The following is a 15,753-nucleotide window of genomic DNA, read 5'->3' as shown; positions in this document are numbered from 1 at the left end:
CGAATCCACTTTTGCTAGTTTAACGACGGGAAACCGGTCGGCGCGCCCGGCGCATGGTCTAAACGGGTTGTCCCTAGTCTCTTAATGAGTAATGGGTGTTTTTTGGGCGTAACGTGCAATAACCCAATCAGAGTCTCATCATCCATCCCCTTTAAAAGCTAGTTGCGCTCGAGCCATGGCAGAATGTAATTTTTCATTTTTAAAAATGTTTCTGTGCTGCTGCGCGTCCCTGTGTGTGTATTAAGCAAAGTGGACGCGAGTTGAGCACCCGCCTATAGGCGCATATTACTAACGCACTCTCTAAATAACAAAGAAAAAATATTGGGGTACCAAAAATGTATTTGGACACTTAAGTCACACTTCATGTTTGAATGTCATTGCACTTGATAATAAACTATGAAAGCAATACACTGCTTTCAGAAAATAATTTTTATTACATAAAAATATGTAATACTGTAATATTACATAATATGTACAAATAAAAATATGTAATATTGTTTAAAATATACAATATTTTGTCACCTAATGCAATGACATTCTGACATTTCTGTGAGGCATACTTTTGGGGACCCTGTATAATGCTTTGTTTTTTGAAACAATTCGTTTTTTGAAACAATATTTACAGAGCACTAACAATCTTTCGAAGCACGTATCTATGCAGATATTTTCTAAATTAAGACACAACCTCTTTAAAATGAAATCCTTTTTTCAGATATTAAGTCATGCCCTCAACTCTGCAGCCAAGAACCTGAGAAAATATGATCTACACGTTACAGAATGCAGCCAAATACTTATTACTTACTCTGAATGCTATTCTCATTCCCCTTCGTTGTGCAAATTGAATGGATCAGATTATGTGGAATAATATAATATAATCTGACTATATATATGAAGCAATAAAAAACAATAATGAATACCATTATTTTGGCTGCATGAAACACACGCAACAAAAATGTCACAAAACTTGACATATTTCCAACTCATTCTACAATGCATTGAGACATTATTTTAATAACAATATAAAATAGAAATAAAATAAAAATATAATAAATTAGATATAAAATAAATAAAAAGAAAAATAAATTTTTCTGATCTTAATTCTTATTACTGCACACACACAAAAATGCATTACTATAATAAAAATGAAAAATATTTATATATTACTTAAATGGTATTTATATGTCATTGTCATATTTGTTAGACCTTTAATTCATACTGATTTCAATTTAAAATGTAATGAAACTAATGAGAATTTTAAAAATTTCATATTACAGTAATTAAAATTTGGGTGGTGAATGTGCTTAAAATTGCCATGAAAATAATCTTGATGTAAAATAAGCATTATGTAAAAATCTAAATGAAGTGTGATGTAATTACTTTTGTTCTTTTGAGCAAAACTTTGTGAGATTCACACCTAAAACAGCCAAAACGGAAACTATTATTAACACATTTTTGTTAAAGGTGCTGTATGTAGGATTGACAACTAGTGGTTGAACTCGGTATTGCAGTTCAAATTCAAAAAATTGGAGAGGGTTCCCCCCCAGGCCCCTCCCACGCAGGTTGCCAGATTGAGGACACCAACATAAACGAGCGCACATGACAATGAATAAAATTAAATATGCTGTGTTTTCCGTCAACTGGCAACCCGGGGTGCTGAAATACAATTGGGTAAACTGGCAGTGGGCGGGTTTCTCAGACCAAAACAAAGACAGACATTCCGGCCCAGAACGCACATTTTCAAAGGAGAATAACTGGTGAGATAAACAAGTATGTTAACTTAGCATGTTTCTTAAATATCTGCAAACATATTATGATATTGTTATGCTTTAGTAGTCAAAAACTTACATACAGCACCTTTAATTGCAAGTATAAGATGAAAAACTGGATATAAAATAAATACAAATGAAACCTAACCTCTAAAAAAATAATGATAATAATAATAATAATAATAATAATACAAATGACAAAAGCACATACCCAAATTACTAAAATTGAACTAAAATTTAAATTAAAAAGTATCAAAATAAAATTTTAAATATTATTAAAAACTAATAGTATATTTAAAAAATACTGAAATAATACTGCTACCAAGAGGCAAAAGCTTGTGAAATATCACTTCAACTTTCACAGCAGACATCCGACATGAGAATTCACAAACACTCACACACACAAAAAAAACTCATGTTTTGGACCATGTGAATGTGGCAGCATTTACATTTTACATTTACATTTACATTTAGTCATTTTGCAGACGCTTTTATCCAAAGCGACTTACAATTGGGGGATACATAAAGCGATTCTTCTTAAAGAGGCAAACAGACACAAGAAGTGCTTGTAATACCAAGTTCTTAGACATTGTTCAAATAAGTACAAGCTAGAAAGAGGTTTGTTTGTTTGTTTGTTTGTTTGCTTCAGCACGGAATTATAAATAATAAGGTTTTCTTTTTAGAAAAATTGTGAAATATGAACTCAGAACATTTCTGAGTTTACATGTCACATTTGAGTTTGTTTGTTTGTTTGCTTCAGCACTGAATTAAAAATAATACGTTTTTATCTCAAAATTCTGACTTTTTTTCAGGCAATTGCAAGTTTATTTTGTCACAAATCTGACTTTTTTCAGAATTTATGTTTTTTCTGAGTTTATATCTGATCCAATCCGATGTTGCTTTAAAAAACTGGCTCCAAAAGTAAGATGGATTACGTGATCACGGATCGCAAAAAAAGGATTACTAAATCCGGATCAATTTTATCCGGATTAAACCTTTTGAAAAACCGGGCCCAGGTGAGAGGGGAAAAGGCTTTTAAAGCAGCACTATGTAACTTTTTCTGTGTTCAAAATTTGCTAAATGTATAGAATGAGCGAGTACATCATTGCAAATTCATCTTCCAAACCGCGTTTTTGTCTTATTCCGAATCACTACGGTACACTTGTAATAAGTACTTATATTTGGACTATTGCAGGCTGGTCGGGTCGTCGCGGAGTAACACATGCCTGCGTGAATCGCCATAGACATAAACTTAGAGAAGTAGATCCGGTCGGAATGTTCTTCCGCGGGATGTGTGCAGTTCTGTTTATTAACCGCTAGAGCGCCCAAGTTACTTAGTGCTGCTTTAATGCAATTAAATATGCAAATCATTGATGCTCACTTTCATATTTGTCATTTCCAGGGATTAAGTAATATTAATACATATCTGTCTTTTTATTTATATATCTATGTTATATGGCGATTGTGAGCTATAAAGTCAAAATTGCGTGATATAAACTCGCAATTAAAATAATATAAATAAAACTTGCGAGTTAAAGTCCAATTTTGACTTATCAATTTTGACAATTTTAACTTAGGGGGGGGGGGAAATCGCATAAAATTGCGAGTTTATATCTCGCAATTCTGACTTTATATCTCGCAATTCTGACTTTATACATACTAAATATCACACATAAATAAGTGCGGAGATTGATCTTTCATTGCATTCCCCTGTGTTTTACAGTAGTTAAAGCATTCAGTTTACTGCTCTTAACTGAAATTCTGCATGAATGCGTTGTAATATTGAGCAATGTTCTCTCTCTTCTCAGTTTAAGAAAAGTCCCCCTAAAGTCCCTTATAAAGCGATCGCCCTGGCAACCGTTCTCTTCCTTATCGGCTCCATTCTGATCATCATCGGATCCCTCCTGTTAGCAGGATACTTTGAAGTTAATGATGTGAGTGCCATTGCACATTATTACAGCTCCATGCATTGCTTTCATGTTCTGCCTGTACAGATTGTGCCATTATTAGCTTCGCATTCAGATTTCTAGACACGTTCCTCGTGCATTTGTTAGTGTGCATTAGTTTGATTTCATTGCTCTGTTGTTTTATGTTTTTGATTTACATAATCCTAACAGCCTCATGGCTATTTGCAGCATAAATGCATTTCTTGAGTGTAAAGCAATGTTTTCTGCATTCTGTCAGACTGTCATCAACTGCAGTTGTATGCTTTATAGAAAGTTAAAGGCACAGCATACAAAAAGGTGTCATTTTCATTCAACTTGATGTATTAAAATAACTAAAACTAGCATAAATGTATGCATAAACTAAAACTTTTTAAAATGTTACTAGAGTTATTAATGCTTTAAGTAAAATTAAAATGAAAATAGAAAATGGAAAAATTAAAAAACTATAATAGTATGATATTAATATAACACTGGTAATTTTAGAACTTCATCTTTAAATTATTTTTGATTTATTAAAATTAAATACATTTTTGATTAAGTAATTTGTTAAGCTTTATGTAGGCCTGAAAATGTTGTGGACATTTCTAAAATGAATATACAGTTTATGCTATTGCCACTTTATTGTTCTAATGTAAAAATGTCTTTATTCAAAATTTAAAAAAAAAATCTATATCTAGTAATCACTAATGATTTGAGAAGACTTAATGAAATATATATATATGAATATGATCATTTTAAACTCCAATCTGGGCTGCTTTCATATCTGGAAATAACTTTGATACATATCTAAATTTTGTAATAACGTTTGAATATTCAGGTTTGAATTTGTGATTTTTCATTTGACATTCATCATAATTGTGCACTATAAAAAATTAAGAAATCGATACATTAAAATACCGATACTCTGAATTATATATAAAATCTATATATATTTGAGCAGACAATGAGACTATAAAAAAAACTTTTTAAACTGGGCCGCTTTCACATTTGCAAATAACCCTGATATGTTTTAGATTTTTGTAGTGATTTTTAACTTGCAATTTGTCAGAATTGTGTGTTATAAAGAGTCAATGAAAATAAATGCATTTGTAATAGGTTCATTGAAATACAAAATTATTTGAAATGGGCCACTTGAACAAAAAATACATATATTTAATAAGAAAAATGATCATGCAAAATACCCTTTGCACTAGATTGATCAGTAGATGGCAGACTTTGAGGTCCTCAGAAAACACTTATTTTTATCAGAATTAAAATTCTGATCTTGGCTACTTTCATATTTGGAAATAACACAATGTATCTGATATTTTTATAGTGACATTTTTGAATGGTTTAAACAGTTTTATATATAATATTATATATAATTTATATATAATATATATATACACACAGGTTGGAACAACCAGGTTGGAATTTATGGGATTTTTTTATTTATTTAACTTTGTGCACTATTAAGAATCTATTAAATAATAATAATTAATGCAAAAATACTCTGAAATTGGTTATACTTAAAGGGCCACTTGAATACAATTGTATTTATTTTATTTACTCATGTTTTTTGATCAGTCTGCATAGTCAGATTGGAATTTCTGTGATTTTTAACTCAACATTAGTCATAATTGTGCATTTAAAAAAAAAATCTATTAAAATTAATAAATTGATGCATTAAGAAATGGTCTGAAATAGGCAACAAAAAAAAGTGTATTTAAGCAGAAAATGAGAATACAAAATACCCTATAGATTGATCAGTGTATGACAGACTTTGAGGTCCTCAGAAAAGACATATTTTTGACAGTTATTAATGACCTGCGCACACATTTGACCCGGCGAGCTCTTAAAGTGGATATTTCTGTCTTTCTGTCACTCACAGCACCGTGATCGCACCATCCCAGTCCTGGTTATTGGAATCCTGGTCTTTCTTCCTGGGTTTTACCACCTGCGCATCGCCTATTACGCCTCCAAGGGTTATCGCGGTTTCTCCTACGATGACATCCCTGACTTTGATGACTGAGTGGCGGGGACGGGCTGTCAGCTGGCTGATCTGACAGAGCTTTGAACCTGGTTTTCCTGCACCGCCGCTGATGTCTGCCATGTCAAAATGACTTGACAGCCTCATTTTTTAACATTTTCATAGACTCAGAAGGTGATTGGAGTTCATGAACTAGTATGATGGTTTGTGTAATGAATATCACTTTATCATGGATTTAATGCCATTATTTGTAATGCAAACAGGTCTCCGATCAGTTGTTATATTAGTGTGCTGTATTGAGTTACAGGTTGTTGCGTCAAGCAAAGCCTGGGGCAAGAAAAACTACTCAAAACATGACATGCTGTTGGATTGCACTAGGGTTCAAATCAAATCTGTCATTAATGATGAGATTTTTTATATTTTTTTGAGGAAACACATTAACATTACTGTTTCAATCCATTCTTGAAATATAAAAAAGTTTTGTTTTTAAATTTAAAAACATTTGTGTATGATGTGAGTAAAGCACCATTACAGATTGTGCATCTTTAATGTCTAATGTCATGTCACTGGATTTAACTTATTTTATGTGATTTTATTGACATTACAGAAGATAATTTATGAATAAATAACTTGTTTTAAAATGAAGACTGATTGTTATCATGATTGCACTTAGAAAGCCTCTCAGTTCATTCAGTTTTTAAGAAAGAAGGTGAACCCTGATAATAAAACTACATTTACTATAGTTGTTATTGATGGTCAACTTGCGCCCCCGTGTGGCAGTGTGTGTGTGTGTGTGTGTGTGTGTGTACACTGTCCGTGTTTGAACGGGAAACAATCCTGTGAGTAACCGCACAAACTTCCCTGGACTGAAACTGAGAGACTCTCGAGACCGGCAGACCGCGGGAAACTTCACACACATGACGATATCTCCTTCAGTCCGGAGGAGAAACTGAATGGACGCCGAACAAGCACACGGTTTAAAGCAGACGACAGATCTAACGTGCGAACAGACCCACGGGACTTCGGTGTTCCGCGCTGGACTGACCTGCAGAGTACATGAAGTTTTAAAGAGCTGCTGCATTCACAGTATCACTGACGACACTCGGGCTCTGGTTCTGTTATCAAATCTTTTCTGCAGTACTTTTAAGAATATTTGAAGTGTTTTGGGGGAACTTTCAAGCGGAGGAAAAGGCTTAAAGCATCGATGGAGTGACACCTTCTTTTAATCATCAGTCAAGTGCCTCAAAAAGGTAAAAGACACACATATACATGCATATATATATAAGTAGACATATTGCAATCGTTTGCGCCGGCAGATGTTATTGTCAACATACATAATTCATACAGTATGTCAGAGCTGCCATTCATACGAGGCTTCTGTTTGAATTATGATGTCTGTGTCTTGTATGCATCATCTTAAGATGCTGTTCAGCTGCAGGTTTTGTCCTCCATGGCTTTATTTCTGTTTAAAAGTGTGTTTTCTGGGGTGCACGTGAGGTCCAGTGTTTCTCTTGAGAACAATGACCAGCACACAGTCTCTCTGACCAGAGCTGGACATGCTGGACATGCTGGATATCAGTCCTCCTGTCCAACACAGACACCTCATTCAGAGCTCTTCATTAAGCTGCAGGAGAGTTCGCTTTAAACGTGTTAAAAAACTGCATTAGATGAATGCTTTTTTAAATTTTATAATAAGCTACACTGTAAAAACAAAAATCCGTAAAATTTATGGTAAAAAACCGGCAGCTGTGGTTACCGGAATTTTACCGTAAAAAATACGGTAGCAACGTTTTAGGTTTTATGGTTTTAACTTAAATTTACAGTTAAATACCGTAATTTCATTAACTGATATAATGTTAATATACCAACCTACTGAAGTACTGAAATCTGTTTTGTACCTTTGTAATACACTGATAACCACCAAATGCAGGAGGTGATGAGAAAGCCACATGATGAACCAAAGCCCATCACAAGCAGCTTTTAAATAATAACATATATAGAAGGTGCACAGTGTCATTCACACAAACACTAAACACCATCACGGTAACACACATGAAACTGAAATAATGCAATAAACATTCATTTAACAACATTAGGTGTAACACACAACCCTAATATACAAAACTGATAAGAAAAAACTAAGAAGAAACATAGTTATTTCAACAAAAAAACATAACATTTTAAATGTAACGCAGGGAATTCTGGGAATGTCAATTTACGGTTATTCACTGTAAATTATACGGTATTTTTCACTTCCAAAAACGGTATACTACCGTAAAATTGATGTCCAATACATGTAATGTCCAATACAGTTTTTCACTGTATATAGTAGGGGAATTTACCGTTAACCATTTAACAGGTTTTTACTGTAGCATTTTTACAGTCTTTTACCGTTAAATTCACGGTCATTTTTTACAGTGTAGCTAATACTATTATATTTAAAGGGACACTTTTGGTATTCAAGTGGCTTTCCATACATATACAATATTGTTTAAATATTTATAGAAGTAAAATTAAGAGAAATGATTAGGTAATAGCTAATTCAAATATAAAAAAGTGACTTATTTATTTATTTATAAACTCACATTGGTTTCACATCGTTGTCAACATCTAAAAACATTTACACTACATTCTATATTTATGTTTAATATAAATATACATATAAGTATATTATATAATTAATATCTAAAACTGATCTATATTTATTTACATATTTATATATACAATGTATTTATTTAACTTTTATATTTATTTATTTTACATACTAAACTCTTGGTTTAACATGGTTGTCAACATCTAAAAACATTTACACTATATACTAAATGTAATACATTTACTATAAATATAAATATATATTTTAACATCTAAACACATTTAATTATTTTAATTAATTAATTGATTAAATTAGTGGTTTCGCATGGTTGTCGACTTCTGAAAAACAAATCTCTGAATTAAAGTTAAGTTTTTACAATGATATATATCCTTTGATTATTTACATATATTTATATATATAATATTTATATTTATAATTAATATTACAATAATAGAAAATATTAGATAGAAGTAATAGAGAGAGAGATGCATATACACCACATACATCTCAACGTAACATTAAGAATATTTATATAATTTTAATATCTATGAATATTTATTTATTTATAACTCTTCTTCTTGCACCAAAATTTTTTTTCATGCTTTTTCATTTTAACCCTATTTGTTCATTATTTGTATCATATTGTGATGTTCAGTGACATTTTATGTCATGTCAATTAGGATTTATTATACATCATTACTTCATATGACCTATATATTATTTAACACCTGCATGTATTTCAGCTGTGTGGCCTTTTAGTCTAGTTCATGCGTTGGATATATTTGATCTTTAATGGCTTGATATGCAATCTTATCATGTTTTACTGTAATTTCCAGCACCTGATATATATCCATATATAGTATATGACAAAAGATAAGAGAGCTGTATTTCAGAGAGAGAAAGGGTGCTGAGCTGTGTGAATATAAATATCTTTACAGTTGCTGTTTGCCAAACATATACCTGCGGAAGCTAACTAAAGCAGTTTAACCTGTCGTGCTTGGATTAGTTTGTGGTATACTTTGGTCTCTGGGTCATGCCTAACAATGTCAAAATGAATGGCTTAACCTGGACTAGAGTGAGCGGTGAGGGTCAAACGTCAATGAGCTTTACTGACTCACCTTCTGCTCTCAAATGCTTTTGAAGCAGATATTATTGACCCACATTAGACAGTGTTGTGATGATACACACAGCTGCTGTAAGATCAAAGGTCGCAAGGATAACAAATGTCATCATGGTTATCTTGATACCTTTAAGCATTTTATTGTTTTCTTTCTGTCTGTTGCATCATGCCCCTGCTTCTTCTTGAGATAATAACTAGAGGTGTCTGCTAAAGCAAGTGTCACAATAGAGTGCAACATTGTCCGCCCACTTTTCAGTGGCTTGATTCCGGAAGTATTTTTCCCATAGGGATTTTAAAAAGGAACAATTCACCCAAAAATGAAAATTTGCTAAACATTTCCTCACTCTCATGCCATCCAAAATGTAGATATGTTTGTTTGCTTATCAGATTTGGAGAAATGTAGCATTCCATCACTTGCTCACCAATGGATGCTCAGCAGTGAATGGGTGCCGTCAGAATGAGAGTCCAAACAGCTGATCAAAACATCACAGTAATCCACAAGTAATCCACACCACTCCAGTTCACCAGTTAACGTCTGGTGAAGTGAAAAGCTGCGTGTTCGTAAGAAACAAATCCATCATTTAGTAGACATTTTAACCTCAAACCATTGCTTCCAGTTATACAAGTCCATAGTCCATAATAATGTTGATCTGTGCATATTTCTCTCCTGATTCAGACAAGGTGGCTTTTTCAATGGAGAAAGCAATATTATGAATAGAGGTTTCAGATTTTAACTTAATGCCTTGATGGATTCAATCATAATATTAATCTTAGGGAGATTACATTATTCGATTACCTCATTCGGTGTGCTTCATGGATGTGGGTGGGCATTAAAGTGTTCTTTTGGCACAATTATTCTCATAAGGGCCTTTCGCACCACGGGAACCTTTTCATAGTACCAGAACTAATTGTGGAACTACCCACTTTTTGGCGTTTTCGCACCGCCGGAACTGGGTGCAATTTTAGTACCGGACTGCCTTTTTCGAGAACCAAATTAACTCCTACTCCGGAGCAGGGTCTAACCAGCACAACTGGTACTAATCGTGACGCAAGTAGACATTGATTGGCCAAACGCGTATGAAAACGCCCTCACCCGCCATGATTTAAAACTCTGTGTAAACATACTGTAAACATTGTGTCAACTTATTTAGCAAGAATGGAGATCAGCGATGGATGGACGGACGCTGAAGTGCAGGCACTTGTAGCAAATGTAGCACTGCCAGTTGTCGTTGGAGATTCTTAGTCCTCCTTTCCGTTCTTTCAATCGCTATATATACGTCGACATTCCATGTCCATTATTGTGAATCCCACGAGACACAACAAAAACACAGCTCCGATCACAGCGTCCTCCATCCTCCTGTTGTTAATGTTGTTCTTCTTTGTTTCCGTTGTTGAACGCCGCGCACAAATGACGACGCTGTCGACCGGCTTACGTCACTTCTTAGTACACACTGTCGGTGTGAATGCAACCCTTTAAATGGTACTGGGAAATAGTTTGCGCAAAATCGGCCCAGTACTTTAGTACTGTACATTTAGTTCTGGAACTAAAGCGGTGTGAAAGGCCCTATAGTTTTTCACCGGGATTCTTGCTGTTAAACACAAATATTAAAAAACATAAACTCAAAGTGCGGGCTTATGGCTTCAACAAAAGCATATACCTTCGAATAACAACCTCTTAGCTCATAGTGGTTCAGTCTTTTAAGGTTTATAAGTTTATATCTCACAATTCAGACTTTTTTTCTTGCATTTGCGACTTTTTATCTCACAATTCTGACTTCTTTTCTCACAACTGACCATTTACACGACAACGTTTTCAGCCAAAAATGGGAAACTTTTTATGCGTTTTGCCTGTTAGTTTACACGACAACGGTGTTTTGGGGGACTGAAAACGCATATTTTTTAAAATGGGTGTTAATGTGCAAGTTTTTGAAACGCCACCATTATCGTTTCCGTGTAAACACCCAATACGGGACTCTTTGAAAACGGTGACGTAATGCGCGTGCGTAGTATGTGTTAGGTATGTAGACATGTGCAGTACGCATGTCGATTTTAAAGGCAAGCGCGAACAAACAGACTTTTTTTTCTCAAAATTGCGAGATATATTTTCCTTTCTCCATATATGTGAAGTATTTACTTTATGTAAATACACTGAATGGACTGAACTTTATGGACGTAAAATGACTGAAACTTACGGACTTCAATTAATATTGGGAGAGTAACCTCTATTATAAAAATAACTGTGTAAGAAGGATGTAAGAACTGTATGTGATGCCTCTGGTGACCTGTATGTTCACTTCTTTATTTATTTTGTTTCTTTTCTGTGTTTCTTGTATTTCTGAGTTATGTAATAAGAAATACAATAATTAAAAAAAAAGAATTGCGAGATATAAACTCACAATTGTAAGAAAAATTGCAAGCTGACTTTTTTTTCTTCACAACTGGATTGTATAACTTGCAATTTCAAGTTTATATCTTAACAATTCTGGGGGAAAAGTCTGAATGAAAAAAAACACTTTAAAAAGATTAAAAAGTCACAATTACCTATTTATTTTGTATTCAGTGGCGGAAACTATCTTCCATATTTCTTTATTTCCATCAACAGTATGTTTTATAAACTTGCATGATGCATGCTTTATATCATATCTTCACTATAATTGACCTTCATTAACTAGATTTCTTTTAGCTCAGACATTATCAGAGCAGGCTTTTGGAGCTAAAAGCAAACAAATTAATTTGAAGGAGATTATGTTTGTTACTGCTTCTGCAATCTGTAAATGGAGCTATTGTGTGTGATCTCAGGGTAATACAAATCATGTCTTGTTCATGCATGGCAAAGTCACAAGACCAGGTTTGAAGGTTTTACCTCACAGATATACCTGGGTGGTGGTAGTTTCATTGCATTTTAGCATCTACATGATTTGCACTGGAGAGAAATCAAAGCCACTTGAGCAGTATTTGGCAGCAGGGCTCCCACGGGTGTTTAATAGACATATCGTGTCATCAAGTTATATTTCCTGACTTATTTCACACCAGGTTCTTGCCAAGATGCTACTTAAGACTTCCTGCGATCCCAGATGTTGTGCTTCACTGCCACTGACTGGTCTACACATATCAACATCATCATCACTGTTTGGTCTGGTTTCTGTTAGCCATGATTAGTGTGATAATAAGTGGTATATGAGTATCTCAGCAGCAGGTACAGATCAGGATAAACCTTCCCTGAGGGCTGCTAATGTGAGAAATGTGGTACAAATGGGAAAATGATCTAATGAGCCCTTATTAACTGATTACCTAGACTACACGTTGGTGTTCATCCAGGTGCAGAATGATATTTCACTCTGCAAAGCTTTATGCAAGCAGGAATCTCAATGGAGCTTGATATTATGACCTGAGGGAAGTAACAGAATTCAAGGGAAACTCCAATTTATACCATTTTGAAATTATCAGCGGCATTGCAAAAACTAGTTTTTAATTTATTTTTAGAGTGATTTAAATGTTGTGTTCTGAAGAAAATATGTTTGGTTTAGATAAATGTTGTTATAGTTAACTAAAACATTTTTTTTAATTCAATGAAATAAAGCTGAAATAAAAAAAATGTATTAAAAAAACCTAAAAGCAATTTTAATAAATTAAAAATGCATGTTGTTTACATAAATGGTTATTGTTAACTAAATCTAAAACTATATATATAAAAAAGAGTTTTTATTCATTGAAATAAAGCTGAAATTAAAGAAAATATAAATATTAGATCAACTTTAATGAAAACTTTAATAAATTAGAAATGTTGCAATGTTGAAATAAACTAAGTTGAAGAACTAAAATTGATAAAACTAAAACTGAAATAAAAAGAAATTATTAAATGTTTAAAAAATAATAATAAAAATGACAAAACCACATTGCAACGAGTGGGGCGGGGCCGAAAGCCATGGGGGCGGAGCGAGTCCAGTGGAGTTGAATGGTAATGAGCAACACCTGCGCCACTCACCGGTCTCGAGTCCCACGGAGGAGCTCCGGAAGGATAAAAGGAGGAGTGACGACAGTGTTGGACGAGAGAGGACCAGGCCTGGATTATTAATGTTGATTGGTTCTGTTTGTGCGCGGCAGTCATCCGTGAGGGGCTGGCGCGCTATTTTCAGTTGTGTGTTTATTTTGTTATTAAATTATATTTAAATGTTCGCCGGTACCCACCTCTTTCTTCCCCGAACTACAAACTTTGTTACACTGGTGCCGAAACTCGGGAGGAAGGAGGGACACGCTGTCAGAAGAGCCCTCACTGCTGAGGGGGATCACGGTGCTGAGGAGGTCGGGCAGAATGAAAGGGTTAGTTAACCCAAAAATTTAAATTATGTCATTAATTACTCACCCTCATGTCGTTTCAAACCCGTAAGACCTTTGTTCATCTTCGGAACACAAATTAAGATATTTTTGATGGAATCTGAGAGCTGTCTGACTCTTCACAGACAGCAACACAACTGAAATGTTCCCAAGTCCAGAAACGTAGCAAGGAGATCTGTAAAATAATCCATGTGACATCAGGGGTTCAACCGTAATTTTACGAAGCTTCGAGAATCATTTTTGTGTGCAAAAGAAAAAAAAACAAAACCGACATTATTCAACAATTCTACTCCTCCACGTCACCCAAGCGCCATTTTGGAGAATATCCTCTGGATGTAAACAGTGCATGCTGTTCTGTGTCAGCTGCGTCACACGGATACGCTGTTTTCGTTCAGATCAAATCACAACAACATAGGAAACAGATCCGGCGTGACACAGCTGACACAGAACCGCATACGCTGTTTACGTCCAGAGGATAATCTCCAAAATGGCACTTGGGTGATGTGGAGGAGACGAATTGTTGAATAATGTCGGTTTTGTTTTTTTTTCCATCAAAAATATCTTCATTTGTGTTCCGAAGATGAACGAAGGTCTTACGGGTTTGAAACGACATGAGGGTGAGTAATTAATGACAGAATTTTCATTTTTTGGTGAGCTAACCCTTGAAGGAGGTGGGAACCGGCAAACATTTAAACATAATTTAATAACAAAATAAACACAAAACTAAAAATAGCGCGACATGTATGTATGTATGTCTCCTTTACTGTCATTAAATTATATTAGGGACATGCAATATTGGCCATTTTCTATTGAAAAACACAGCAATCTATCAGTAGTTTCATTTATTGTTGATTGTATGATGAAACATGCTTAATTGTTAAATGCAATGGCACAGATTCTTTCTCTTAGTTTAATTTGGCATGATAATTTCACCGTTAACATTCGCCCAACCCTAGAAATGCCATCATAATACCACAGGAAGATTGCTGGCTTACTGTTCTTCCTCTGACCCGGGTCATTCTTTTTGGCCCGTGCTGGAGCCCTATGGCAGCCTGGATCATCCAGGATTAGCTGCAGCATAATACAGCTTCTAATCAGGCTGTGTCTGCGGCTCGCTGTCCACATTACTCACTCCGGCAAAGAGCAGGTGTGCAGTGATTGACCTTTCATCTACCTGTTTCCAGAGCTGCTCTCATGGGCCTCAGCGATGTTTGCATGATTCCCATGCAGAAGCTTTCATCAGAAGTTTGTTTGTTTGTTTGTTTATTTATTTATTTTATTGAACCTCTTTTTTTATAATTGAAACCGTTTACATAGCGCTAACATCATAATAAAGAGAACAAATACAAAAATTAAACAATTAAAAATTATAATACATTATAATACATTTGAAGAAGAAATAAATGTTATAGATAAGTCTAAAAATAATAATAATAATAATGTCATGATAATAGTGCGATACATTTTGCAATGTGAAAAAAAAGTGAAAAAACTAAACAAATTTGAATGTGCAATTACACTTCCAGGATTACACTATATTTCATTACTTTATCTCACAAAAAAGTTGTTAATATGCAGTTATGAGTGAACTGCTTTTGCTATTTGGAATAGCATTTTTTCATATTTTTGTCAAAATTGTGAAAAGTTTATTCAGTGTTATTTTAGTATTACAGTTTGTGTAATGAATTTCATATTTTTTAAATTATTATATTTTATATATTTAGAATTAGCTTTAATTTGTATTTTAAGCTCATTTTAATTTGTGTAGTTTTGTTATGTGCTTTTGTCAGTTTTATTAGTTTTGGGGTTTTTTGGTAATAATTCTAAAATTCTTCATTATTATTTTTTTTTTTCAGTTAGTACTTCAAACTTATTTTTTACTTTATTGCAGTTATTAGGCAGGGGGGAAAACATTTCAAAATTTCCATGTAGTTTGAATTTTTCTATATTTATTTTATTTTATTTCAGCTTTACTTCAATTAATTGGCCATAACTTTCTTAGCCAGACATTTCTTTGGCATCAT

General features: G+C 33.9%; 1 protein-coding gene across 1 annotated transcript; it reads left to right on the top strand.

Annotated features, from left to right (window-relative positions):
- The first annotated feature begins 3,535 nt into the window (after nucleotides 1-3,535).
- LOC107552151 (transmembrane protein 230-like) lies at nucleotides 3,536-6,202 on the top strand. The gene is made up of 2 exons (XM_016233980.1): nucleotides 3,536-3,700; nucleotides 5,583-6,202. Exons 1-2 carry the CDS (start codon nucleotides 3,536-3,538, stop codon nucleotides 5,721-5,723), a joined length of 306 nt encoding a protein of 101 aa, XP_016089466.1. The 3' UTR covers nucleotides 5,724-6,202.
- The last annotated feature ends 9,551 nt before the right edge of the window (nucleotides 6,203-15,753 follow it).

Source organism: Sinocyclocheilus grahami, unplaced genomic scaffold (genome assembly GCF_001515645.1).
Source record: "Sinocyclocheilus grahami isolate Dianchi unplaced genomic scaffold, SAMN03320097.WGS_v1.1 scaffold442.1, whole genome shotgun sequence".
Classification (NCBI taxonomy): Eukaryota; Metazoa; Chordata; class Actinopteri; order Cypriniformes; family Cyprinidae; genus Sinocyclocheilus; species Sinocyclocheilus grahami.
The sequence above is the reverse complement of the archived record's forward strand: the minus strand, read 5'-3'. Positions and strand labels throughout refer to the sequence as shown.

Excerpts from the sequence above, each read along its gene's own strand:
- LOC107552151 (XM_016233980.1), top strand. The coding sequence starts at position 3,536 with ATGCGTTGTAATATTGAGCAATGTTCTCTCTCTTCTCAGTTTAAGAAA. Across the intron at positions 3,701-5,582 it reads GATACTTTGAAGTTAATGAT|CACCGTGATCGCACCATCCC; the intron begins GTGAGTGCCATT and ends TGTCACTCACAG.